The sequence below is a fragment of the Cebus imitator genome, unplaced genomic scaffold (assembly GCF_001604975.1).
Source record: "Cebus imitator isolate Cc_AM_T3 unplaced genomic scaffold, Cebus_imitator-1.0 Scaffold33, whole genome shotgun sequence".
In the NCBI taxonomy this organism is placed as follows: Eukaryota; Metazoa; Chordata; class Mammalia; order Primates; family Cebidae; genus Cebus; species Cebus imitator.
In genome coordinates, this window is record NW_016107348.1 from 5,905,382 (window position 1) to 5,932,072 (window position 26,691).

General features: G+C 38.5%; 1 protein-coding gene across 2 annotated transcripts in view; it reads left to right on the top strand.

Annotated features, from left to right (window-relative positions):
* RNF2 (ring finger protein 2) overlaps positions 1–18,197 on the top strand; it is a 46,821-nt gene extending 28,624 nt beyond the window's left edge. The window contains exons 2-6 of one of the 2 annotated variants that reach the window (XM_017524513.1): positions 2,778–2,866; positions 6,653–6,813; positions 8,152–8,367; positions 14,349–14,621; positions 16,058–18,197. In XM_017524513.1, the coding sequence (XP_017380002.1) occupies positions 2,780–2,866; positions 6,653–6,813; positions 8,152–8,367; positions 14,349–14,621; positions 16,058–16,352 (1,032 nt within the window). In that variant the 5' untranslated portion in view covers positions 2,778–2,779 and the 3' untranslated portion in view covers positions 16,353–18,197. The remainder of the gene's footprint in view (positions 1–2,777; positions 2,867–6,652; positions 6,814–8,151; positions 8,368–14,348; positions 14,622–16,057) is intronic. The other variant, XM_037737073.1, reaches the window with a different exon arrangement.
* The last annotated feature ends 8,494 nt before the right edge of the window (positions 18,198–26,691 follow it).

Below are 26,691 nucleotides of genomic sequence, written 5' to 3' on the forward strand. Positions count from 1 at the left end.
GTGTGTGGAGATGGGATCTTGTTATATTGCCCTGGCTGGTCTTGAACTTCTGGCCTCAAGCAGTTCGGTGAGCCACCATACACACCCAGTCTTTACGTCTTCTAGCTATCTGTTGACTTTAACTGTTAGCCTTAAACCATGCCTTAATTCAGTTTTTGTTGGCTTACCACTGGAAGCAACATTGTAGCAATTTTAAATGAGTATTAGGTCATTGGTTGTTTTGCGGGTAGAAGACCTTAGGAAAGGATAGTTCATTTAGGATTTTGGGGCAGGGAATAGAGAAGAACAGAAGGAATATGTCCTGATGTTGATGCTAAAGCATGATGTTAGTTGCATAAGGAGGGCAAGTTTTCAGATAATTTGAGAGTTCCCTCCTCCGCCCCACCCCCTACTTTTGTAAGAGAATCTTCTTGGGATGCTGTTTTCAAGTCCATTTTATTTTGAGACCTTGGCATGTAGGTAACAAAAGGCCATTGTATATTTGGTACTGTTTCTCCTTTCCTTTCTAGAGCTTCTCTTAGCTGTATTATCTTTGATGTGCCCCAAATTCTCCATAATAGCTGAGGTAACTAGAAATCATCCTTGGAGAAATTGTGCCATCTAGCCTACTAAGCACAGTAATTTGGGATTATATTAAGAATGCATGTAGCAGGAATTCTACCAGGAAAAGCTTGCAGCTTTCATTTTGATTCACAAGAAAGGGTTGCCATAGCAGATGTCTAATACTGTTTATAAAATGGTGGCTAGGTCCTGTGATTCAGTAATCAGACCCACTGATTACCAGTCTGTTAACCTTTAGCTCCAGAGTACAGGAATCAGGGACATGTTGTGTCTTCAGGGAGGTGTGGGAATTTTTTTTGCCCACACTATCTACTGGACCACTCTACCTTAGTTGTCCATGAGTAACTGTAACTCAGTGTGTGTAGCAACTGTACTGCTCTTCTAACCCCTAATTTTCCTTCTGTGTTCTCCCTCAGTAAAAAGTGGTTGTTTTCTCTGAGCCATATTTGACCCTTCTTTCTTATTACCAGTATCTTGTATTTCACTTAGTGGTCTAATTCTGTCTCTCTTCGATGTTTAGTTAGTTAGTTCAGATAGTTAATATCATACAAGTTTTTAACAACTTTCTCTCACTGATCTTATTGTTGCTTTCTAGTCTTCTACCTTCTATACTACTTGAGTTTTTGTGATCTGTTTGCTCATGTTACTCTCCTGTTTAAACTTTTAATATTTTCCAATCACAAGCATCATGCCCATACTGCTGCTATAACTTGCTTAGAACCCTCTTTCTTTTGTATTTCCATTCCACTGTAAGTAATCTTTCTATTAATATATTAATTTTTTTCTTTAAGCTCTGTTGGATTGATAATCTTTCTTTTTAAGGTTTATTTCATCTCTGCTAAAGCCTCCTTCACTTCTCAAATTCCCCTATCTACCGCTATAAAATTTCATATTTTTTTTCTGTATTCCTGTTTAGAGTTTGTCTTATTGATTGTAGATTAGCTATTTCCTTCTAGACAAGGGCCCTGGGGCAGTTCTGCTTGACTAGTCATAGGTATTTACTAAAAATTTGGATGACTGGGGTCAATTCATTTTTCTGTGCCCCAGAGGAGTGAGTTTTTTTTATCTATAACCTTTTTTCTCACGTTTATACTAGATGTCCCCCTACTCAAGGACAAGCAGAGAAGTTGGTCTTATGCTGTTCAGTTCATTTATATCAGGAGAGGAGGCAGAATTAATCAGGGTGGTGAGAAGATTTTGAAATGGTGTCAGATGGGGAACAATAGGAGGAACTATGATATTTAACCAAAAGGAAAGAAAAATCAGGTGGAATATGATACCACTTTCCAAATAGTTGAAAGTTTTGTAGAAAAGTTTTCAGACATTATTATTATTATTATTATTGTTAGTTTGTCTACAGAGGGCAGCTATAGGATGAATAGATAGCAGTTTAGGTTTCTACATTAGGAAAGCTTTCTGAACATGAGGTAGGGATTTTTTCATGAGTAAGCTGTGAAAGAGGCAGAATGACTAGTGGTTTAAAGTACTATAAAGCAGATTTTTTTTATCTTGGACAACATTGGACTAGATAGCTATGCTGAAGAATCTGAAATTTTCCTGAATTTGTTCTAAGCTCCATGACCATGAATTTCATAAAAGTATTTATTGTTTTGGGTTAAAACAATCTGCTCTACATTCAGTAGTAATTAAGCCCTTTTGATATGTTAAGCACTTTCTGTATGCCAGCTCTTGGGCATTTGGAAGTCAGTAGTAGGCTTTTACTGTCAAGTAGTTCATATTTATAAGTGTAAAGATTCTTGAGTTTTTCTTCTTTTTAATTTTTGAGAACCAGTGAATAATTTGTTTTTATTAAGATTAACAATTCCTAAAAATCAGTTTTGAGATTTACTTCCTGTCTTAATTCATTCAGCCTGATATAACAAAATACTTTAGGCTGGGTAATTTATAAGCAATAGAAATATATTAACAGTTCTGGAGACTGGTAATTCCAAGATCATGGCACCAGCAGATGCAGTGCCTGGTGAGGGCCTATTCCTTATAGATGCTTCTCTGTGTCCAAACATGCTCGAAAAGCCAAAAGATTCCCTTGGCACTAATTTCATTCATGAAGGTGGAGCCCTCATAATCACCTCCCAAAGTCCCCACCTCTTAATTTGAGATTAAATTTCAACTTAGGAATTTTGGTGGGACACATACATTTATACCATAGCACTTCCCTTTCAAATACTAAAATTGTTTTTGTCTCTTATTTCTAGCAATGTCTCAGGCTGTGCAGACAAATGGAACTCAACCATTAAGCAAAACATGGGAACTCAGTTTATATGAATTACAACGAACACCTCAGGTAATGACTAAGATGACTGCTAAGGGGCATATGAGGCATGTAAACTGGGATACATTTTTAGAACATGAAAACTTAAATAGAAAAACAGTAATAATACCTTTTATGTAAGCATTCCTGACTTCCGTATGTTGGCTAACACTTTGTTCACTGATTGAACAAATAATTTGAATATTGTTTACAAGCTCTTGTGGTAGGTACTGGGTGAACAGTGGTGAATAAAACAGTAGCACCAACCATGGACTTTACAGACATTGAAAAAATAAGTATCTATAAAATTGACATGTGAGAAGTTATAGAAAGTTGGGCAGGTACTCCTTGCTCTAATAAGTACTGATAAGGTTCCAAGGAAGACTGTTTTGAGATGATGGCAAAGACTAGGGGAGGAGCAGGTGTGAAGGCAATAACCATGCCTAATACTGGACTGACTTTGAGATTCCTATGCAACAGGGAGGCAGAGATGCTAACTAGAGATAATTTTTATATTCGTCTGAACTAAATGCAAAATTGTAGGGATTGACAGCACATTTTAAGCAATAGGAATGGATAAAATCATCCAGAGAGATGAGCAGAGGACCTGTAACTTCATCCAGAGCTGCTTCAACATTTAGAAATTAGGTAATGGACAAGGAGCTAGTGAAGGAGACTGAGAGGAACATCCAGAGAAAAGGAAGGAAAAACAGGAGATTGGGAGAGGGGGTTTTCAAAGCTAAAGGAAGTATTTGAAGGAAGATGTAGTTAATGTGTTTAACACTAGTGACAGGCTGAATAAGCTGAAGATTAGAAGGGTGTAAATACAACTTGACAATACAGTTGGCCCTCCACATATATGGATTCTACATCTGTGGATTCAAGCAACCATAATCGAAAAAATTCAAAAAATTTTCACAAAGTCCCAAAAACCAAAACTTGAATTTTCTGTGTGCCAAGTAGTATGTTGAATCCATGCAAATGAGGTGCTGTATGGGTATTGTATTAAGTATTACAAGTAATTTAGAGATGATTTAAAGCAGTAGTCCCAGAGACAAGATTCATGGATGTCAGTTTTTCCATGGATCAGGGTGGGTGGGTGGGAAATGATCATCAGGCATTAGATTCTAATAAGGAGCACAGAACCTAGCTCCCTTGCATGTACAGTTCTCAGTAGGGTTCACACTCTTATGAGAATCTAATACCAGCACTGATCTGACAGGAGGCAGAGCTTAGGTGGTAATGCTTACTCACCGGCTACTCACCTCCTACTGTGCGGTCTGGTTCCTACAGGCCAGTACCTGTCCATGGCCTGAGGGTTGGGAACCCCTGATTTAAAGTACATGGGAGAATATCCCTAATTTATATGCAAATATCCTGCTATTTTTTATAAGAGACTTGAGCATCCAAGGATTTTGATATGGAGCCAATCCCCTATGGATGTCAAGGGTTGACTGTATGTACTTGGTGACCTTGACAAGAGCAAATTAACCTGATTAGATTGTACAGGTTGAGGGTTGAATGGAATCATGATGCATTCTCATCATTGGTTCACATGATGAATCAAGGATATGATAATTATATGTAAATGGTCTAGTAAGGGGAGGGTAGAAGTGAAAAAAGATGAATAGGCAGTGCTTCAGAGAAATTTGGCTATGCAATGTGAAATTAAGTTTTCAATTTTGTTTGCAAGATGAAGATAGAGGCCGGGTGTGGTGGCTCACACCTGTAATCCCAGCACTTTGGGCGGCCAAGGCGGGTGGGGTGGCTCGCCTGAGGTCAGGAGTTCATGACCAGCCTGACCAACATGGTGAAACCCCACCTCTTCTAAAAATACAAAAAATTAGCCTGGTGTGGTAGCGAGCGCCTGTAATCCCAGCTACTCAGGAGGCTGAGGCAGGAGAATCGCTTGAACACCGGAGGTGGAGGTTGCAGTGAACTAAGATCACGCCATTGTACTCCAGCTTGGGCAACAAGAGCAAAACTCTGTCTCAAAGCAAGGAAAAGATGGAGATAGAGTGCCCATCTTCCCTCTCCCCTTGCACAGCTCTAGGGTGCATCATTCATGTTTTACTGTGCCGCAGCCTAAATTGAGATTCCAATCTCTTAGGCTGATTCAGTGGAGGAGGAGAGATTGCTGAAGCCTGAGAGCAAACAGAATAATAAAAAGAAGGATGTCTTTAAGAAGGTACAAAGGAATATACCTTTGATAAGAAGAGGTATATAGTTTCTCCTTTTAACAAGAGAGAAGATGATGTATAGATTTGGTAGAGAGGAAATGAAGGAACTCTCTTTTAATGAAATATCTCAATAAATTGAGGTAAGGTAGTTTATTGAAAGTGCAGATGGAAAAAGGTCAGCAGATAGAAGAAAAGGTGTAAAATAGTGTGTAGAAAGGAGAAGAAACCAGTTTCTGAGCAGTATTGAACACCCATATGAGGCTTGAAAAACGTTTAGTTCTACCAAGGGGGCTTTCCCTCTTTCTTTTCTTCCACAGTGCTACACATCTGCACAGGTACAGCCCTGGAGGAGAATGTAGAGGGTTGAATTTATCCAGGGTTGGGATTTTGTTAGGTGTGTTCTAAAGAAGGAGAGGAGAGCACACTTGATTACTCTCTGGGTCATCAGTATACTCCAAGTGATAGTTTCCTAAATGAAAAGTTTGTCTAAGTGTTAAATTAAGAGAAAAAAAGAAATATTTTTTATTTTCATATTTATATATATTCATATTTATGTAATTTATTTATATAGAGAGGCTGAAATCTAACAAGCATATTTTATTAATACTTGAGCCCTTTATGAACAATAGCTATAGTTTCTATGTTTCTCTTTTTGGAGTAATCCATCTCTGACCATATAAAAAAAGCACAAGTATGATAAACTGCCAGTGGAAACAGGAAGCACAGGAGCCTATTGAAAGCCGCTTACTTATACCTGCATCTTGCTTTACAATTCTCACCATGCTAGAACTCTCCTCAATCCATAGGAGTTGATATTGGTGGCATTAGAGCCGAGTAATATATATTCTTACTGCCAGCTTGTGGGGAGGATGGGTAATGGTGATGAAGCAAGTAGGATTCACTAATCACTCTGCAGCAGGGGAGATATGTCCTGAAATTTTACATTGGAACTCCAGATGCATTTGGAGAGAAACATTTTTAGGCATGACAGTTTTATACTTTGGATATATTCTGGTTTAAATCAGCTTCTGGTGAGAAGCTAACCACTTTGTGTAAAATTGGTCTGTGGAAAAGAATTTTGGGGGTTCAAAAGTATTTTAAAAATGAAATTCTGTTAAGCTATTTATAAACTAGAGAATATTGGAATCTTATTTTAATGGGCAGCATGAAACATAATTTATTGTGAAAATGGTGTTACTTTTGAAGATGAACATATTCTGAGGGCTATTTTAGTGGTTTCTCCTTTTGCAGGTAAGAAAGCAATGTTAAATAATGGTTTAGACTCAGTTAATATGACTAGAATTAGACCAAATCTAAGGTATATGGTTCTAAATTCAGTGCTTTTTTATTGTACCAGGCTAATTTCCCACTAGTTAGCTTTTAAATACCTTAATAAGTTATTTTTAGCATTTTAAAGTTAAGAGCATTTATATAATGTAGTGGTGGTGGGGCTGAGGGGAGCTGTAGGCATTTATAGCCAAAACAAAATTAGCTGTGAATTGACAATGGCTGTGGCTGGCTGATGAGTACATATAATGTTCATTTTTTTTTTTTTACCATTTCCAATACTTTTATACATTTGAACTTGTCCATAATAAAAAATTAAGCAGCTTTTAATTTTGAAGTAACTCTCTTACAGGAGGCAATAACAGATGGCTTAGAAATTGTGGTTTCACCTCGAAGTCTACATAGTGAATTAATGTGCCCAATTTGTTTGGATATGTTGAAGAACACCATGACTACAAAGGAGTGTTTGCATCGTTTTTGTGCAGACTGTATCATCACAGCCCTTAGAAGTGGGTATGTTGAAAAGACTTACTATACTAGATACTTAAATTGTACCATGGGAGTGCTTTCTGGGGTTTGAGAAATACATTTTCTTTTTTTCTTCTTCCTTTGTTGTTGTTGTTGAGATGGTGTTTCACTCTTCTTGCCCAAGCTGGAGTGCAATAGCGCGATCTCGGCTCACTGCAACCTCCATCTCCTGGGTTCAAGCCATTCTCCTGCCTCAGCCCCCCGAGTAGCTGGGATCACAGGCATCTGCCACTATGCCTGGCTATTTTGTTTTATTTTTTTGTTTTTTTTAGTAGAGACAGGATTTCACCATGTTGGCCAGGCTGGTCTCGAACTCCTGACCTCAGGTGATCCAGCCACTTCAGCCTCCCAAAGTGCTGGATTACAGACTTGAGCCCACTGCATCTGGCTGAGAAATACATTTTCTTTTCTTTTCTTTTCTTTTTTTTTTTTTGAGATGGAATCTTGCTCTGTTGCCCAGGTTGGAGTGCAGTGGCGCGGTCTTGGCTCACTGCAACCTCCACCTCCCAGGTTCAAGCAATTCTCCTGCCTCAGCCTCTTGAGTAGCTGGGATTACAGGTGCGTGCCACCATGCCCGGCTAATTTTTGTGTTTCTAGTAGAGACAGGGTTTCACCATGTTGGTCAGGCCGGTCTCGAACTGGCCTCGTGATCCGCCTGTGTCGGCCTCCCAAAGTGCTGGGATTGCAGGTGTGAGCCACTGTGCTTGGCTGAAAAATACATTTTCTGTAAGTATTTGATTGAAAATTAGAAATCTTTCTCAAGTCACTAAGTTTTAATTATGGGAAAATCTTTGTTTTGAGATTGCTGATTTTTAGAAGTTTCATAGGATGAGTATTTGTTTTGAGGAAATTACAAAGCATAAAACCATGATTTTTTCCACTTAAGTATATAAAATAATATTCTTATGAAAGTATTTCAATAAAACAATTTATTACATATAAATATGTATGTATGTGTGTATATATGTATACACACACACACATATATATATGTATATGGTTATTTTTTCCATGTAAAGCATGGTTATCGGAAAGGGGAAATTTAGAAAAGAATAGATTTTTATTTCTAAGATGGTTATATATAAATTATCTTGGGAAATACTCAAATTTTTTCTTTTGATGAGTGGTATAGAGTGAGGTTTCTAAAATCTTGCTTACCCATTAGTCAGATGTTCAAGGAAATTCAGGTTAATCAGTTTAAATTTCTGTGTCTTATTAAAGGTGTTGGAATAAAGGTGATAACTATCCAGAAGCTGTATTTTTTTGTCTTTAGCCCAAAGATACTAGGATTGTTTACATTTGCTTTCCCCTCCTTTTATTTAGCAACAAAGAATGTCCTACCTGTCGGAAAAAACTAGTTTCCAAAAGATCATTAAGGCCAGACCCAAACTTTGATGCACTCATCAGCAAAATTTATCCAAGTCGTGATGAGTATGAAGCTCATCAAGAGAGAGTATTAGCCAGGATCAACAAGCACAATAATCAGCAAGCACTCAGTCACAGCATTGAGGAAGGACTGAAGATACAGGCCATGAACAGGTATATGGGAAAAAGGGTCAGAGAGGGTAGCTGTTTTTCTGAATACTTTATTAAATAATAAATTTACTTTTTGAAAAAGGTAAATTACAGTTAACAAATAGTAGACTGCCTGATTACCTTTTGTGCAGGTATAAAGGGTATTTCATTTAAAATACTAAAATCTCTCTTGTACTTACTTCTTTCTCGACTTACCGTTCTATTTCTTCTCTTATCTTTATAGCAAAATCCCTTGAAAGAGTTGTATCTCCAGTTCTTTTTCCATTCTTTTATGAACCCCCTCCACTCAGACATTCATCCTCATTACCCCATCATATTGCCCTTATCAGTGTTATTAGTGACCTCTTCATTGTGCCATCTAATGGCTGATTCTCAGACTTTGTCTTACTTAGCAGCATTTGACACAATTTCTAACTTCTCTTTGAATAATTCTCTTTACCTGGCTCTCAGGAGGCCCTATTCTCCTGGTTCCCTTTGTATGCCATTAGCTGTTCCTTCACCTGTTTCTTTTGTAGTTTGATTTTAATTTCCCAAACTCTTTTTTTTTTTTTTTTTGGAGACGGAGTTTCGCTGTTGTTACCCAGGCTGGAGTGCAATGGTGCGATCTCGGCTCACCGCAACCTCCGCCCCCTGGGTTCAGGCAATTCTCCTGCCCCAGCCTCCTGAGTCGCTGGGATTACAGGTGCACACCACCATGCCCAGCTAATTTTTTTGTATTTTTAGTAGAGACGGGGTTTCACCATGTTGATCAGGATGGTCTCGATCTCTTGACCTCGTGATCCACCCGCCTCGGCCTCCCACAGTGCTGGGATTACAGGCTTGAGCCACCGCGCCCGGCCTTAATTTCCCAAACTCTTAAAGGTGGAGTGTCCCAGAGAATAGTGTTTCTCAGTACAAAACCTGACTCCAGATTATTTTATTCAGTTTCATAGTTTAATTTACCATCTATATGCTGATGAGTTCCAAATTTGTATATCCAGCCCAGATTTACCTGAAATTTTGACACATCTCCTTTTGGGTATCTAATAAGCATCTCAGACATAACATAATCAGTACTGAACTTACCCCCTACTTCTCTTTATTCTTACTCATTTTGGTTGATGCCAACTCTGTCATTCCACTTGCTTAAGCAAAAAACCTTGGAGTCACTTAAATCTCTTTCACACACCATGTATTCCAATCCATAAATAAATGAATATTTTTTACTTTCTGCATAGTATATCCAGATTCATTCAGGCCATAACAGTCTTTCATTTGATGTATTGAAAGAAGTTCCCAACTGGTTATTCTACTTCCCATGCCTACTCCCACATAGCCTATTCTCAGCACAGCAGCCAGAAATACTATTTGTTTTGTTTTGAGATGGAGTTTTGCTCCTTTTGCCCAGGCTGGAGTACAATGGCACAATCTTGGCTCATTGCAGACTCTGCATCCTGGGTTCAAGCAATTCTCCAGTCTCAGCCTCCTAAGTAGCTGGAAGTACAGGTGCCTGCCACCATGCCAGGCTAATTTTTTGTAATTTTTTTTTTTTAGTAAAGACAGGGTTTCTCCATGTTGGTCAGGCTGGTCTCAAACTCTTGACCTCAGGTGATCCACCCACCTCAGCCACCCAAAGTGCTGGGATTACAGTCGTGAGCCACAGAACCTGGCCCTTAGAGATATTGTTAAATTGAGAGGAAGATCATGGTTTTCCTTTGCTCGGAGCCATCTGATAGGATAAAAACCAAAAGACTTTAATGATGGCTTCCAAGACCCTATATAATCTGGGCATTTTCCCTTACCCTCATCCTTTTTTTCCTCTCTGACATTATCATCTCATTTCTTCAGGCCTCAAGGATAATCATCGTTTTCCACAGAAGGAGATAATAAAGCCCCATCTCAGTCTGGTGTTTTTCGCCTTGGCTGAACATCAGACTCATTCAGAAAGCTTTTAAATCGCACGGCTTTAGGTATTATCCCTGTCCCGGTAATCAGGGCCCAGATATTTCTGCTTTTAAGGTTCTGTAGATGATTGTGGAGTGTAGACAAGGTCAAAAACCACTGGCTTAAAGGTTCAAAGATGTGCTCCATTCTAACAGTATTAAACTGACCTATCACTCTATTTATCAAAGTATAATAAAGTACTAAATGCTAAATGCATTTATTTTTAAAATAATTTTACATTCCTAAGAGTTGGAAGGACTTTAATGGTTGTTCACCGTAGCCTTTTACTAAAAGCAAGACTGTCCTTTGCATATATTCCTTCAAGTTTGCTTATACATTTCTAGTAGTGGGGCTATGTGATAGGTACTCTTTTTTTTTGTTGACAACTGTATTACAAACTTCCTTACTGTTCTTCAGAACACACCAAGAATGCTTCTGCCTCAGAGCCTTTGTACTTACAGTACTCTTTTTCAGAAACCCTCCTTTTCCAGGTAATCCACATGGCACACTACCTCACTTTCTTAGCAGGTATCTGCTTAAGTTCTCAGCTTCCATTCTAGGACTCTATACTTCCTTACCCTCCCTGCCTCATTTTTTTCTCCATAGCACCTATTACTCTCTGTTATGTTACCTGCTACACTAGAATATGGGAAGAGACTGTCAGTATCATTGACTTTTTTCTTTTTTTCAAACAGAGTCTCGCTCTTTCATCCTGGCCGGAGTGCAGTGGCACAATCTTGGCTCAGTGCAACCTCTGCCTCCCGGGTTCAAGCAGTTCCCTGCCTCAGCCTCCCTAGTAATTGGGACTGCAGACACCCTCCACCATGCCTGGCTAATTTTTGTATTTTTAGTAGAGACAGGGTTTCACCATCTTGGCCAGGCTGGTCTTGAACTCCTGACCTCACTGACATGGCCTCCCAAAGTGCTGGGATTACAGGCGTGAGCCACCGTGCGCAGGCTCATTGACTCTTATAACACCAGTATTTAGAACTGTGCTTGGCTTAAAGTAGTAGCTGCTTAGTAAATATTTTTTGATGTGTGAATTTTTGTTTACAGTTTTCCTTTATATCAAATTAAAATTAGTCTCGTGCAGCAGTCTGAATTTGTCTTAGGTTGAAATACTTATGTTGACTTTTACGTATATTTCAGATTCTACTTGTTTTCAGATATTTTTATATATAGATATATGTTTGTACATATTCCTCTTAAGGCTTAATATTCACATTCCTCATTTCTTTTTTGTTCCTCATGACACTCAAGATTGGTGTCATTTTTAAAATGCTACCATCAGGACAGTATGTAATATTATAGATGTGATTTGATAAATATAGGATATAATAGACCAGTATGTCTTTCATATGAACACTGTTCTTTAAATGCTGCCTGCAGTTACATTAATGTAGCTCTGTCACATCAATCCTTTTCGGAAGGAGTTGTGGGAAAAAAATATATTGAGTCTTAATAAACCTGTTAGGTCTTTGTAATTTATGGTCAACTAAAATAACTTTTCATTTGCTTTAGTTGTAGATTTTAGAAGATATTTTAGTCTTTATATTGTGCTCTTAATTTTTTGTTTCATCATTTTAGCCTGTTTATGCTTTTTTCTTTTTTTCCCAAAAATTGTGGTAAAAGACATAGAATTTTCCATCTTAACCATTTGTAAGTGTAGAGTTCAGTAGTGTTCAAGTACATTCTTTTTTTTTTTTAAGCTATTGACTCCCCAAAGCTGAACATTCACAATGTTGTACAACCTATCTATAGAACTCTTTTCATCTTATAAAATTGAAACCCTGTATCTGTTAAGCACTAACTCCTCATTCCCCCACCCCCACCCTCTCCCACCCCATGTCCCGGTAACTGTCATTCTACTTTGTTTCATGAATTTCCCTTCTTTAGATAACCTCATGTAAGTGAAATCATGCAGTATTTGTACTTTTGGGTTTTTTGTTGTTGTTATTTAGTAGTAGTATTATTTATTTCTCTTTTTACTTGACCATAGGCCACCAAGTTAAGTATTTGTACTTTTGTGCCTAGTTTATTTTATGTAAATGTCCTCAGTATGACTATTCATATTGTAGTATGTGGCAGGATTTCCTTCCTTTTTAGGGATGAATAATATTCCACTGTGTATGCTTATATATTTTTGAATCATAGTTTGTTATTTAGCATACTAGTCATCCCCTCTTAGTTTTGCAGTAATCTATAGATTTTGTAAGCAGGATTTTTTTTTTTTAAATATGAGTTCTTGAGCATCTTTCCTAACCATTGGACTGTAATTTCCTTTTTCTGGCAATAAACAAAATGACAGTATTCTTACAAGTGCCCGGCATTCTTTCATATTTCTTTTACACCATATATTCCTTCTTTTTTCTTTTTCTTTTTGTTTGAGATGGAGTCTTGCATTGTTGCCCAGGCTGTAGTGCATGGCGCGATTTCGGCTCACAGCAGTCTCTGCCCCCTGGGTTCAAGCAGTTCTCCTGCCTCAGCCTCTCGAGCAGCCGGGACTACAGGTGTGCGCCACCATGCCCAGCTCTTTTTTTGTGTGTGTATTTTTTTGTAGAGACAGGGTTTCACCATGTTGGCCAGGATGGTCTTGATCTCGTGATCTCATGATCCTCCCGCCTCGGCCTCACAAAGTGCTATAGGCGTGAGTTACCGCACCCGGCCTCTTTTTTCCTTTATGTTCAGGTAGAGAGACAGGCAATGTGGTAGAAAGAATGTGGTCTGGTTCACATCCTAGTTCTAGCTCTGGCTCTTATTAGTTGTATAACGGTAGGCAAATTATTTAATCTTGTACCTAAGTTTCTTTGCTTTTCTCAACTAGAAAATGACAGTAATGGTAGCTGCTTTGAGAGATTGTTTTGGAGAGTAAACAAGATTGTATGTATAAAGTGCATTGCCCTACCAGTAATTCGTTTTAGTATCTGAGCTTGTTAAAGAGCAGCTTCTGTGTCCACATTGGTTATTTAGATACCATCACATTTTCCTCAGTAGAATCATTTTGCATCACTGTAGCTGACTTTGAGGAAGATCAGCAGGGAGGAAGTACTTAACTATTTTTCTTAAATCTTGTTCCTTAAGAATTTCTAATTAAAGTGGAATAAGTATCTTCCCTAAGGATTTTTACATTTTTATATCTGAATCATACCTTTCTTCAGACCTGTAATCTTATGAGAGAAAATGCTCAGAATGTAGAAATTTGCCAATAATTCTTGTAGTCTTTTAATAAAGAAAATTATTTTTAAGATATACCGTCAGCCAGACCTGGTGGCTCACACCTGTAATCCCAGCACTTTGGGAGGCTGAGGCAGGCACATGATGAGGTCAGTAGTTTGAGACCAGCCTGGCCAATATGGTGAAACCCTGTCTCTACTAAAAAAAAAAAAAAAAAATTAGCTGGACGTGGTGGTGCGTGCCTGTAGTCCCAATTACTTACGAGGCTGAGGCAGGAGAATCACTTGAACCTGGGAGCAGAGGTTGCAGTGAGCTGAGATTGCACCACTGTACTCCTGCCTGGGCAACAGAGTGAGACTCCGTCTCAAAAAAAAGAAAAGAAAAAAGAGAGAGTGTGCCACTCTGGTGCAGGCCAGAGTACTGGAGCAATGCTAGCTCACTGCACCCTTGAACTCCTGGGCTCAAGCCATTCATTCTTCTGTCTCAGCCTCCTGAGTAGCTGAGATGATAGGTGCACACCACCATGCCCTTAGTAATTAATTTTTTTTGTTGTTGGTAGAGATAGGGTCTCAAATTCCTGGCCTTAAGCTCCTCCCACTTTGGCTTCTCAAAGTGTTGCGATTACAGATGTAATTTTACATGTCTGACCAGTCAAGTTATTAAATGAATAGAAACATTTGTAAAATCATTTAAATATTAGCCTGTGAGTGAGAGAGATTTTTTTAGACCTTTCAGGAACATGGGGGAAACAATGTCATCCAACTCAGAGCAAATTCAGTTACCAATATTTTTTGGAATTCTAAAGTTCAATAGCAGACATGCTTCAAATTTGTTGCTTTAAAGGCCTAAAAGTAAACTTTATGCATCCTTTTCTCCCCCTTGACTAGACTGCAGCGAGGCAAGAAACAACAGATTGAAAATGGTAGTGGAGCAGAAGATAATGGTGACAGTTCACACTGTAGTAATGCCTCCACACATAGCAATCAGGAAGCAGGCCCTAGTAACAAACGGACCAAAACATCTGATGATTCTGGGCTTGAGCTTGATAATAACAATGCAGCAGTGGCAATTGATCCAGTAATGGATGGTGCTAGTGAAATTGAATTAGTATTCAGGCCTCACCCCACACTTATGGAAAAAGATGACAGTGCACAGACAAGGTAAGTATGTGGATTTGTTTCAGATTATCTAAATTCAGAATGTTTAATTTGGAGGTAAAAGGCAGTCTTGTGTAAGTAGGAGCAATATTTGTCATCCCATTGATTGTGGGGTTTCAGTTACTAGGGGTCTAGATTGTTGCTTTCTTCTTCCTCCCTCATGAGCTTTCCACTCAGAGTTGCACATCTGAAAGAAATGACTCTCCTTGGTAGAGAAGGAAAAGGGAGCCATTCAAATTTCTTAACAGTGTTACTAGAGGAACAATAGGCTCTAAAACTCTTGCTGGCAAGAATGGCTGCTTTATCACTGTCTCTCCAGCACACTGCCTGCCATTGAGTGCAGGTAAACATCAATATTTATTGAATGAGGGATTGAATGATACATTGTGCTTTAAAAATCCCCAAATTAACATTTCTGTTTTTTTTTTTTTTGAGATTGGAGTCTCACTTGTCGCCAGGCTGGAGTGCAGTGGCACAATCTTGGCTCAGCCTCCACAACTCTGCCCCTGGGTTCAGGTGATTCTCCTCCCTCAGCCTTCTAGGGGTTGGGATTATAGTCGTGCAATACCACACCCAGCTAAATTTTGTATTTTTAGTAGAGACGCGGTTTTGCCATGTTGGCCAGGATGGTCTTGATCTCTTGACCTCATGATCCACCCACCTGATCCTCCCAAAGTGCTGGGATTACAGGTGTGAGCCATCGAGCCTGGCCTCTTTTTTTTTTTTTTTTTTGGAAACAGAGTCTTGCTCTGTAACCCAGGCTGGAATGCAGTGGCATGATCTCGGCTCACTACAACCTCTGCCTCCTGGGTTCAGGCGAACCCTGCCTTAGCCTCCCGGGTAACTGGGATTACAGGTGCCCACCACCACACCCAGCTAATTTTTGTATTTTTTAGTAGAGACGAGGGTTTTGCCATGTTGCCCAGGCTGGTCTCGAACTCCTGACCACAAGTGATCCCCCCACCTCAGCCTGACAAAGTGCCCACCCGGCCCAAATTAACATTTCTATGCTTAGTCTTAAAAAAGACATTTTAATTCTTAGACAGTAAGAAATCTGCTCCTATTCTGTTTCTCTTGCTGCTACAGCCAGCAGATTCTGATCATTAGGGTTGGAGGGATATGTTGTTCCTTTTTCCCCTTCAGTACTTTGTGTATTTCTGTTTGATTTTTGGCACTGTGTATCATATTTTGCAGAAGATAAGGTAGGTGAAGTTTTCATGGCCTGACAGCAAGATGTTGAGTGTTTACTTTCCCCTCTTCTGTACTTATCAGTAAGAAATTTAGATTGTAGAGCAGTAAATTTCTGATATTATTTTGTCAGTAATTGAGACATTTCCATTTTACTTAGTTCTTAAGAAATGTATTAGTTCCATAATTTAAGTACATTTTTCTCATTGGCATATTCTAGAAATGAAATTTTTAATGATTTATTCTTCCAGATACATAAAGACTTCGGGTAATGCCACTGTTGATCACTTATCCAAGTATCTGGCCGTGAGGTTAGCTTTAGAAGAACTTCGAAGCAAAGGTGAATCAAACCAGCTGAACCTTGATACAGCCAGTGAGAAGCACTATACCGTTTATATGGCAATAGGCAGTGGCCAGTTCACTGTATTAAATGGCTCTTTTTCTTTTGAATTGGTGAGTGAGAAATACTGGAAAGTGAACAGACCTATGGAACTTTACCACACACCTGCAAAGCAGCACGAAGGAGATTTTAAAAACCAATTCTGAGACTGAACTTTTTTTATAGCCTATTTCTTTAATATTAAAGATGTACTGGCGTTACTTTTATGGACAGATCTTGGATATGTTGTTCAGTTTCCTTTCTGAGCCAGACTTGTTTACACTATTCAGATCTTTTCCCCTTAATTTAAGATTTCCTTTTCGGCTAGGATTGCATTTATTCAGTACTTTTTTCTTTCCTTTAAAAAATATATCTGAAGTTTCATGTGTTTTTTTCCCCCCCACAAAGTGTGGTTCCACTTGGAGCACCTTTTTGACCCAGGAATTTTTCATAGTTTCTGAATTCTTAAAGATTCAGTTGGCTGTCCTTTTCCCACTTCCCTCAAAAGATTTTTAGTCCTATAGAATGTTAAATATTATGTATTCTGACTCCCCCCCCCCCCGGAGTCTTGTATATTTATAGTTTTCTATATAAATTGTAATATCTTCATGAAGACCCAAGGCTTAAATTTACTGTCCTTAAAAACAATTCTCATAGGATTATTCTTTTTGTGGTATTTTCTTCCATAATATTTCATTTTAAAAAGAAGTTCTTTATGAACTTAGTGTCCATTGTCATTCAGTGTTATTTTTTTCCATTCTTTTTCCCTGTAATTTTGGAATTTCTGGTCCTGGAAAGAATGAAACAAAATCTTAAGTTCTATGAGAACTTGGTTCATTGACAGACTTTGCTGAAGAAAGAAAAATTAAATTGGTAGTAAAATAATAGTTTTCAAGTGTATATTTGAGAGTGCTTTCTTTGTATTAGTTCTGCTGTCACTTCATTTCTTTTTTTATTTGTGATGTTTTCCCCCATTAAAATACCAGAGATAATGGAGATATTTTGCACTTTAGCCTTGATGAAAAGTACAAGATATATTCAAAGCTTCCCTAATTTTTTTCTTATTTGTAGCTATGTAAGTTTCAAGAATAACATGGCACATACAACAATCGGAAAAAGTTTGTTTCCATTTGAAAGGTATATCATTTTGGGTTGCCATATCAGTTTATAAATTTGGTGCCCTTCTATTACACTTTGTAGAAGGTTAATGGAGCTTGAGCCCTGCTTTTATACGTATTGAAAGATGATTCTCTAGAAAAATGTCAGCCAGTGGGGTAAGGTCATTCTGCTGTTTATAATTTTTATATTGAGGGACAATGTCGGGTGTTTGGGAGCCAGAGGGCTTTGTTGACAGGTCAGAAATAAGATTGACTTGTGTGTTATTGTTCATCTCTCTCCAAACTCTAGGTATGTTTCCAAGTTTATACATCACAGTATTTAAAAAGACATGTTTGCGTTGAGAAATTAACCCTAAAGCGTTTTTGATAGGAGAGTGTAGACCTCCAGTACCATTGTAACTAAACTCTGTCTGGTCATTGTAAATATTTACCTGTCAGTTTTGACAGATTGGGGCCAGCTTGATGTTTTAAATCTTCAGCCTGGTATGAAAGCTTAAAGGTATATATTCAATTTTTTACCATTTTATTGAAAATATTTAAAATCTGTTTTTACAGGGTTTTTCTTTTTGTAATCTGTGCCATGAAATTTGAAAACCACCAAAAATCAAGGGAACTTTTATATATTCAATTCCTTTTCTGGTGTAATGTTAAAGTTGTAAAGATTATTAATGCATGCCCACTGAATATAACCCTGGTTTTGTGATAAAGTTGCTTAGATTTTGTTGATGACATTAGATTAGTAGTTGCATTAAATAACTAAATTCCTATGGTGATTATTAATTGAAATTTTGTCTTTAAGCAGAGAGTTATTTGTGAATATAAGCTTTGTGCTTAGAGAATGTATGTGTTTTTATCTGTTAGTATGAGAGGTTATAAACTGCATCATTAGTGAAATTACTGGTTGTGTAATCCTTTGTGAAAAATAATTGTAGGTATTTGATAGAGTATTGAGTGTATTTAGTGTGTGTGTGTATGCGTGTGCATGGATGTGTGTTGGGGGAGGCGGAGAGAAGATGCTATTGACCATCACTACCAACCAAGGTTTCATAAAGTATCATCTAAGTAATTTCTGTAATCACTGTCTCAACTGAGGGACAGAAGGCTCACTAAAAGTGGTGTGAAGGCTTTGGGTACTTATGTAAATTTTTTGATGGTAACATATACATAACCAGATTTACAATTTTAACCATTTTAAAATGTGTAGATTCAGTGGGGTTAGGTACATTCACTGTGTTGTGTAATGATCACCACTGTCTACTTCTAAAACTTCTTCATCACCCCAAACAAGCTCTATGCAATTAAAATAACACATTTCTCTTTTTCTCAACCCCTAGTAACCTCTAGTCTACTTTCTGTCTTTGAATTTGACTATTTTAGGTGCCTCATGTTAAGTGGAATCACACATTAGTTTCAAGGTTTACATGATAGCATGTATCAGAATTTCATTCCTGTTTGTGGCTGAATAACATTGTATGTATGTACCACATTTTGTTTGCCCATTCATCTGTTGATGGAAGCTTTTTGGTATTGTGAATAATACTGCAGTGAACATTATTGCAGAAGTATGTAATTGAGTTCTGCCTTCTGTTATTTGGGGTATATATGAAGGAATAGAATTACTGGATCATATGATAATTCTATGTTTAATTTTTTGAGGAACCCCAAACTGTTTTCCATAGCAGCTTCATTATTTTATATTCCTACCACCAATGAACAAGGGTTCTGGGTTTTCCACATCCTCTATATAACACTTGTTATTTTCTTTTCTTCTTTTTAAAATAACTCTCCTTATAATGGCTATCTTATTGGATGTCTCCTTTCATTGTGGTTTTTTTTTTTTTTTTTTTTTTTTTTTGAGATCGAGTTTCACTCTTGTTACCCAGGCTGGAGTGCAATGGCGCGATCTCGGCTCACCGCAGCCTCTGCCTCCTGGGTTCAGGCAATTCTCCTGCCTCAGCCTCCTGAGTAGCTGGGATTACAGGCACGCACCACCATGCCCAGCTAATTTTTTGTATTTTTAGTAGAGACGGGGTTTCACCATGTTGACCAGGATGGTCTCGATCTCTTGACCTCGTGATCCACCCGCCTCGGCCTCCCAAAGTGCTGGGATTACAGGCTTGAGCCACCATGCCCGGCCTCATTGTGGTTTTAATTTGCATTTCCCTAATGGCTTGGGATGCTGAGCATCTTTTCATGCACATATTGGCCATTTGTGTATCTTCTGTGAAGAAATGTATTCAAGTCCTTCACCCATTTTTGATTGGGTTGTTCTGTTATTGTTGAGTTGTTGGCATTCTTTATGTATTCTAGGTAGTAATTCATTATCAGATACATGATTTGCAAATATTTTCTCCCATTCTGTGGGTTTTCTTTTCATTCCCTTGATAGTGTCATTTGATGTACAATTTTTTTTTATTATTTTGATGAAGTCTAGTGTGTCTGTCTTTTTTCTTTTGGCTGTGCTTTTGGAATCATATTCAAGAAGATTGCCAAACCCAATGTCATGAAGATTTTCCTGTTTTCTCTTAAGAGTTGTATAGTTTTAGCTCTTGATCTTTGTTCCATTTGGAGTATTATATATGGTGAAAAGTCAGTGTCCAGCTTTGTTCATTTGTATTTGGATATTCAGCTTTCTTAGTTAGCCCTTTCTCCACTGAATGATCTTGGTGCTCTTGTTCTAAATCATATGTGAGGGTTTATTTCAGAGTGTTGTAATCCATTGGTCTGTATGTTTGTCTTTACGCCAGTACCACACTATTTTGATTACTTTAGCTTCGTAATAAGTTTTACATTATATCATTTCTAACCCTTTCAACCTTAGGAAGACAGTTTGTCCCGTGTATACATTTGAGAAAACAAAGGCTCAGGATTCTGAGTTGGATAACTAAATGTGAAATAACTGAAATGCCAAGTGAGAAAATGCATCTCTTAAATTCCTATTGTATTTCTATTCAGAGAAGTTTGTTTCCCCCAAAATAGCCTTGAAACTCCCCAAAAATCAGACTCCATAGAATTATCACTCTCTGACCTGTCTGAAACCTCACTAAAAAGCTTTTTTTTCTCTTTTTTTGAGACAGAGTTTCGCTGTTATTGCCCAGGCTGGATGGCAATGGCATGATCTTGGCTCACTGCAACCTCCGCCTCCTGAGTTCAAGCAGTTCTCCTGCTTCAGCCTCCCAAGTAGCTGGGATTACAGGCACCCGCCAACTCGCCCAGCTCATTTTTTGTATTTTTAGTAGACACGGAGTTTCACCATGTTGGCCTGGCTGGTCTTGAACTCCTGACCTCAGGTGATCCACCTGTGTTGGCCTCCTGAAGTGCTGGGATTATAGGTGTGAGCCACTGCATCCAACAAAGCTCTTTTTTTCTAAACATGTCTCCTACTGGACTCGGCTCACTTTGCTTAAAAAGCTCTATCTTCATGCTGTTTGTGAAAAATAGTTCCCTGCAGTTAGTTGTTTAATACAGTAGTTGCCTGAGGCAGGTAGGGCTAAAAAGTAGCTGACCAAAAAGTAGGAAGTGTAGAGGGCTTTGAAAAGTTTCATTGTGTACCTGGGAAGCTTGAAGGCAATGCACATATGCAAGACTCTTTCCATGCCCAAGAAAAAAATCTAAGGCACTAACCTCACCTGTAGCAGACACTGAGGCTCTGTTTCAGCAGGAAGTGAAAGGTAAGGCACAGTTATAAACTACATGCCAGAGTTTTGAAGGCATACCCCAGACAGAGTACTTTAACAAGACAGAGACTTACAGGTTCAAGACATTTGAGGAAATCTCTGTCTAATTATTATTAGCTGACCATTAAGCTAATGAAGCAGAGACTTCAGTGGTCACAGCAGAGAATGCACACATTACAGTGTTAGTCAAAAAAAAAAAAAGGCCAGCGAAGAGCAAACACAACAAACCCTGGAGTCCTAAAGGGATTCTGATTTCCATAGTTGCCACATTGTATTAACTTCCCCATTATCCACAGTTTTGCCTTTGTGGTTTGTTACCCATGATCAACTGCACTCTGAAAATGTTAAATGGAAAATCTCCGAAATAACTCACAAGTTTTAAATCACACACTGTTCTGAGTAGCCTGAGAAAGTCTTGTGCCATTCCATTTGGGACATGAATTATCCTCGTGTCCAGCATATCTTTGCTGTATATACTACTCGTCCACTAGTCACTTAGTACCTGTTATGGTTACCAGATTGATTGTCATAGTACTGCAGTGTTTATGTTCATTTTACTTAATGGCCCCAAAATGCAAGGGTAGTGATGCTGACAATTTGGATATACCAAAGAGACGCCATAAAGTGCTTCCTTGAAGTGAAAAGATAAAGAGTTCTTAATAAGGAAAGAAAAAATAAATTACACTGAATTTGCTAAGGTCTGTGAGAAGAACTAATCTTTTTTCTATGTCAAAGTTCAGACAAAAATCTTGCGCAATTGTGAACAGTATATTTTAATTGTATATGTCCTCTCATGTTTGTTGCAGCCATTCCCATGTTTGTTGCAGCATTATTCACAATAACCAAGATACGGAATCAACCTAAGTGTCCACTGGATGACTGGATTAAGAAAATATGTTGTATACATACAATGGAACACAATTCCACCTTTTAAAGGGGGAATTCTGTCATTTGTGGCAACATGGATGAAACTGAAGAACATTATGCTAAGTGAAATAGGCCCGATATAAATGAATACTGCATGTTCTCACATGTGAAATATAAAACAGTCAAACTCATAGTTGCCTGGGGCTGAGTTGGGCATAGAGAGGGATAGGGAGATGTTGTCAAAGGGTATAATTAGAAGTTTTGCCAAAAAAAAAAACAATGAAAATAAGAAAGAGATAATGCAATACCATAGACTAAATGATTGTGTTCCCCCAAAATTCATTTGTTAGAAATTTAAGCTCCAATGTGACAGTATTTGGAATTGGGGGCTTCTGGAAGGTGGTTATACATTGTATATACATGTATCAAAATATCCCATGTACCCTCAAAATATGTACAATTATATCAATTTAAAAATACAAAACCCTAACATAAGTACTAGAATGTAATGTGAAATGTATTTTACAGAAATTAATAAAGGCCAGGAGTGGTGGTTCACGCCTATAATCTTAGCCTTTTGGGAGGCCGAGACAGGAAGATTGCTTGAGCCTAGGAGTTCGAGACCAGCCTGGGCAACATAGGGAGATCTCATCTCTACAAAAAATTTAAAAATTAGCCAAGTGTGGTGACTCATGCCTGTGGTCCCAGCTACTCAGGAGGCTGAGGTGGGAGGATCACCTGAGCCTTGGAAATCGAGGCTGCAGTGAGTCGTGATTACACCACCGCACTCCAGCCTGGAGAGAGAGCAAGACTTTGTATCAAAATAATAATAATAATAAAAGGATGGAGATAGAGTAAAAAATAGCAGTTAAAAAAATGTACCTGGAAGTCGGACATCTGAAAGTTTCAGGAAGAGAAAGATGGAATGGAGGAAAGAAAATTATTAACGTAAGAAAATGACTCCAAAGTGAAGGACCTGAATTTTTAAAGAAACTAGAGAATGCCTAGCACAATAATTTTTTAAAAAAAGAAGCACATCCAGCATAATATGGATAGAAAGATGCTAAAAGCTCCAGAAAGGAGAAACACACTGTCTCCCTCTCTCTCTCCCTTCTTCCCTCCCTCCCTCTCTCCCTCTCTCTCCCTCTCTCTCTCTCTCTCCCTCTCTCTGTCTCTCTCTCAAAAAGATAAGAAATCATAGAATGGATATCTCAAAAATTGTTTAAGAAAATTAAATCATCCCTATCTTCTGTAGTTAGAATTTAATAAAGCCTAAAATGGAATACAGGAGTACTATTGGAGTATTATTTTAAAATAATTAGATTCTTTCTTACCTCTTTCACGCCTAAGAATTAATTTGACTTGCTAAAAAAAGTATATGCATTGCTTTGGCAAAACCAAACCAAAACTAGATGAAAATAAAACACTTGCACTCTTGTCTCATTCTTGTACCTAAATATGGTGTAACCCTGGCCAAATATCTTAGTTCTTTGTTTTCTCTGATGGAGGGGTCGATGTTGTCTATGGTTCTTTTTATCTGTAAAACACAAATGCTTTAAGTTACAGCAGGTCCTTGAAAAAATGTTCTGTTACAATGTTGATGACCAAAAAATCATCACTTCCCTGGGGGTGCCGCTCTCTGTGTGGAGTCTGCCTATTCTCCCATCTGTGTGGGTTTTCTCCTGGTGTTACAGCTTCATCCCACATCCCAAAGATGCCCAAATTGGATTCACTGATGTCTATATAATGCCCGTGTGAGTGTGAGTGCACCTGGCCATCAGATGGCATGCTGTCTAAGGCTGGTTCCTGCCTTGTGCCCTGAGCTGCTAGGACAGGCTCTGGCCATCTACTACCCTGAACTGGAATAAGCAGGTTGAAAAATAAATGAATACAAATTATTGTAAAATAGAAATTTGTAAAGTAAATGATAATCACAAAGGGGTTTATCACGATAAAGCAAAACAAAACAACAGCGATGCAGTCAGCAATGCTCAGTGAGCCCACCATATTGGTCATTGTGTTTGAACTGTGCAGTCGTAGAAGGTGGTCCTTACAGTTTTTGCTTTGCAAACATTTATTCCTCGATTTAAACCCCCCAGTATTACAATTGCGGTCACTCACTGATTTACCAAAAGTTGGGTAAATATATTGCTTTTATTGATCCTTCTTAGATGTATGCATAGCTCACATGTATTTCAGTGTTTAATATTAGAAGTGTTTTGGGTCTCTACTTAGAAGTTTGGTGATGTTTTTGTGACCAGAAATGTGTTATAGGAACTTAACTCTTGTTTATATCAATTATCGTATGGTTAAATTGGTGTCACTAAAAGTCATTTTGCTTAAAGTCACAGTTTCCAAGAACCTATCAGGAACAGTGAGGACTTATGTTACATAACAAAATCTTTACAGATTTGGACTGACTTCAGATAGTAGATTCTCATCAACTGTATTGAGATTTTCAAGTTGTAACTGATTATTGAGAGAGATCTGTAGTTCAATGAGTTTTTACCTGTTGTCTCCAAAATGTTGAGTTTATAGTGATTTTTCTATCATTCTGAAACTAAGCTATGGGACAATCTCAGCCATAGAAAATGAGAATGAAGCCGAAAAACTGAGTGTTTTCTAAATAGGCATAGATGATAAAGTATAGTGGTTAAGAGGTTTTAGAAATGGAAATATACAATAGGGCAGTGGTTAATTACTCTTTTGTAATTAATTCTGTTCCTGAGTTTCTACGGAACTGTCTTTGGCCAAATAAGTATTACTTTAAAGTAAATTTTTACTTTACATGTCTTTATATATTCTTCAATAAAGGAAGATTACCAAGTGGCTAACACATGAGCTCTGAAGTTGGCCTGGGATTGAATCCTGGCTCTCCTGCTGGCCAGTTTTAGAGTGGCACTGGATAAAGAAGTTAATCTTGTTTAGCTTGAGTTTCTTTTTCTGTGAAGTAGGGATGATCATAACTACTGCTGTGGATTGTATAATCTATGTAAAGACAGCACTGTGTAGTACTAAGTCTCATATAAATATAACCTATTGCAATGAATACTCCACTTCCTAGGGAATGTTTTCCTTAGGATTCTGCAAGCTGGCAGAATCCTTATCTTGTTGGGTCTTTCGAGAGTAGAGACACTGATCAGGAAAGAGTGGTATTCTGAGAATAAGAGTTTTGGAGGCTGGGTGTGGTGGCTCACATCTGTAATCCCAGCACTTTTGGAGGCCAAGGCGGGCATATCACCTGAGGTCAGGAGTTCGAGACCAGCCTGACCAACATGGAGAAACTCCATCTGTACTAAAAATACAAAATTAGCTAGGGGTGGTGGCGCATGCCTGCAATCCCAGCTACTCAGGAGGCCGAGGCAGGAGAATTCCTTGAACCTGGAAGGCAGAGGTTGTGGTGAACTGAGATCACACCATTCCACTCCAGCCTGGGCAATACGAGCGGAAAAACAAGTTTTGGAAAGACTTCGACGAGTTGAGTATCCTAAATCCCAGACTCCTCATTTGAAGCTGAAAGAATCCCTGAGATATGCTTGTTACCTTGGCTGACCAACCCCTTAATAACCTCACTTAAAGGAGTTAGTTACCTTGCCCAAAGAAGCCCATATGCCCTATCCCCTACAATCCCTCATTGTTTCCAGGACAAAGTTTGAGTCAGATCCCAGCAGGCCCTAGGGACACAAATATAAAGTGTGATCTGAAAGTTTTTTTTGGATGTTAATATTGATAGTTGGAGAATATCTGTGGAAATAGATTCTGAGTATGTAGGACCTTGAAAGAAAGAACATAATTTAATTCATTCATTCATTCATTCGAGACGGAGCGTCACTCATTGCCCAAGCTTGCATGCAATGGTGCTATCTTGGCTCACTGCAACCTCTGCCTCCCAAGTTCAAGCAATTCTCCTGCCTCAGCCTCCTGAGTAGCTGGGATTACAGGTGCGTGCCACGACACCCGGCTAATTTTTTGTATTTTTAGTATAAACGGGATTTTACGTTAGCCAGGCTGGTCTGAAACTCCTGACCTCAGGTGATCCACCCACCTCAGCCTCCCAAAGTGCTGGGATTACAGGCGTGAGCCACCATGCTTGGCAGAACGTCACTTTAAATTGGGTCAAATGATCATTATGGGTAAACTATAGCAGAGATTTTGACCCAGTCTATCAGACTGAACAGCTCAAAGTAGTCTTTTTTACTTGGTGGAAAGACATTTTGACTCAGCAGTGGCTCATCTAAATTAGAGATGATATGCCAGAAACTTTTTGGTATGATGTAGAGAACAGAAATCAAAGAAAAGGGGCCATATTGGGGAGGATTTAATATGAGGGATCCTCTAACTGTATCCCTCATAGGAGTCTAGTCAACTCTCTCTCCCAAGGCATTGAGAAAAACACTAGTGAGCAGAGCACCAGCACTCTTGAAAAGCCGTATAGTCTGTAGGCCAGAGATGCCTGTGGGAGATGCTTCAGTTGAAACAGACTCCTTGATTCAATAGGCATTTTCAGGACTGTATTGTGGCAGAGACAAAGTAGTGCATTTAATTGCTAGCCAAGACAGGTGGGCATGGTTACTGTAATAGCAGGAACCACAGGATAATCAGGGTAGTCCAACATCAGATCTGGCTTTGGCTGAAGATCATGTGATCTAAAGAACGAAAATGGAGAGTCCTATTTGGTTTATGCTACTAAAAACTAAGTCTGACTTGAGCCACTATAGTAGGAACCCTTATCTAGTTCTCAGGTCTGATTTAATTCAATTTCTGGAGGCCCTGGAGAAAGGACTCTGACATAATATCACGAGTATGTATTATCTATCTCTTAGCATTCGACAAAATAACCTGTA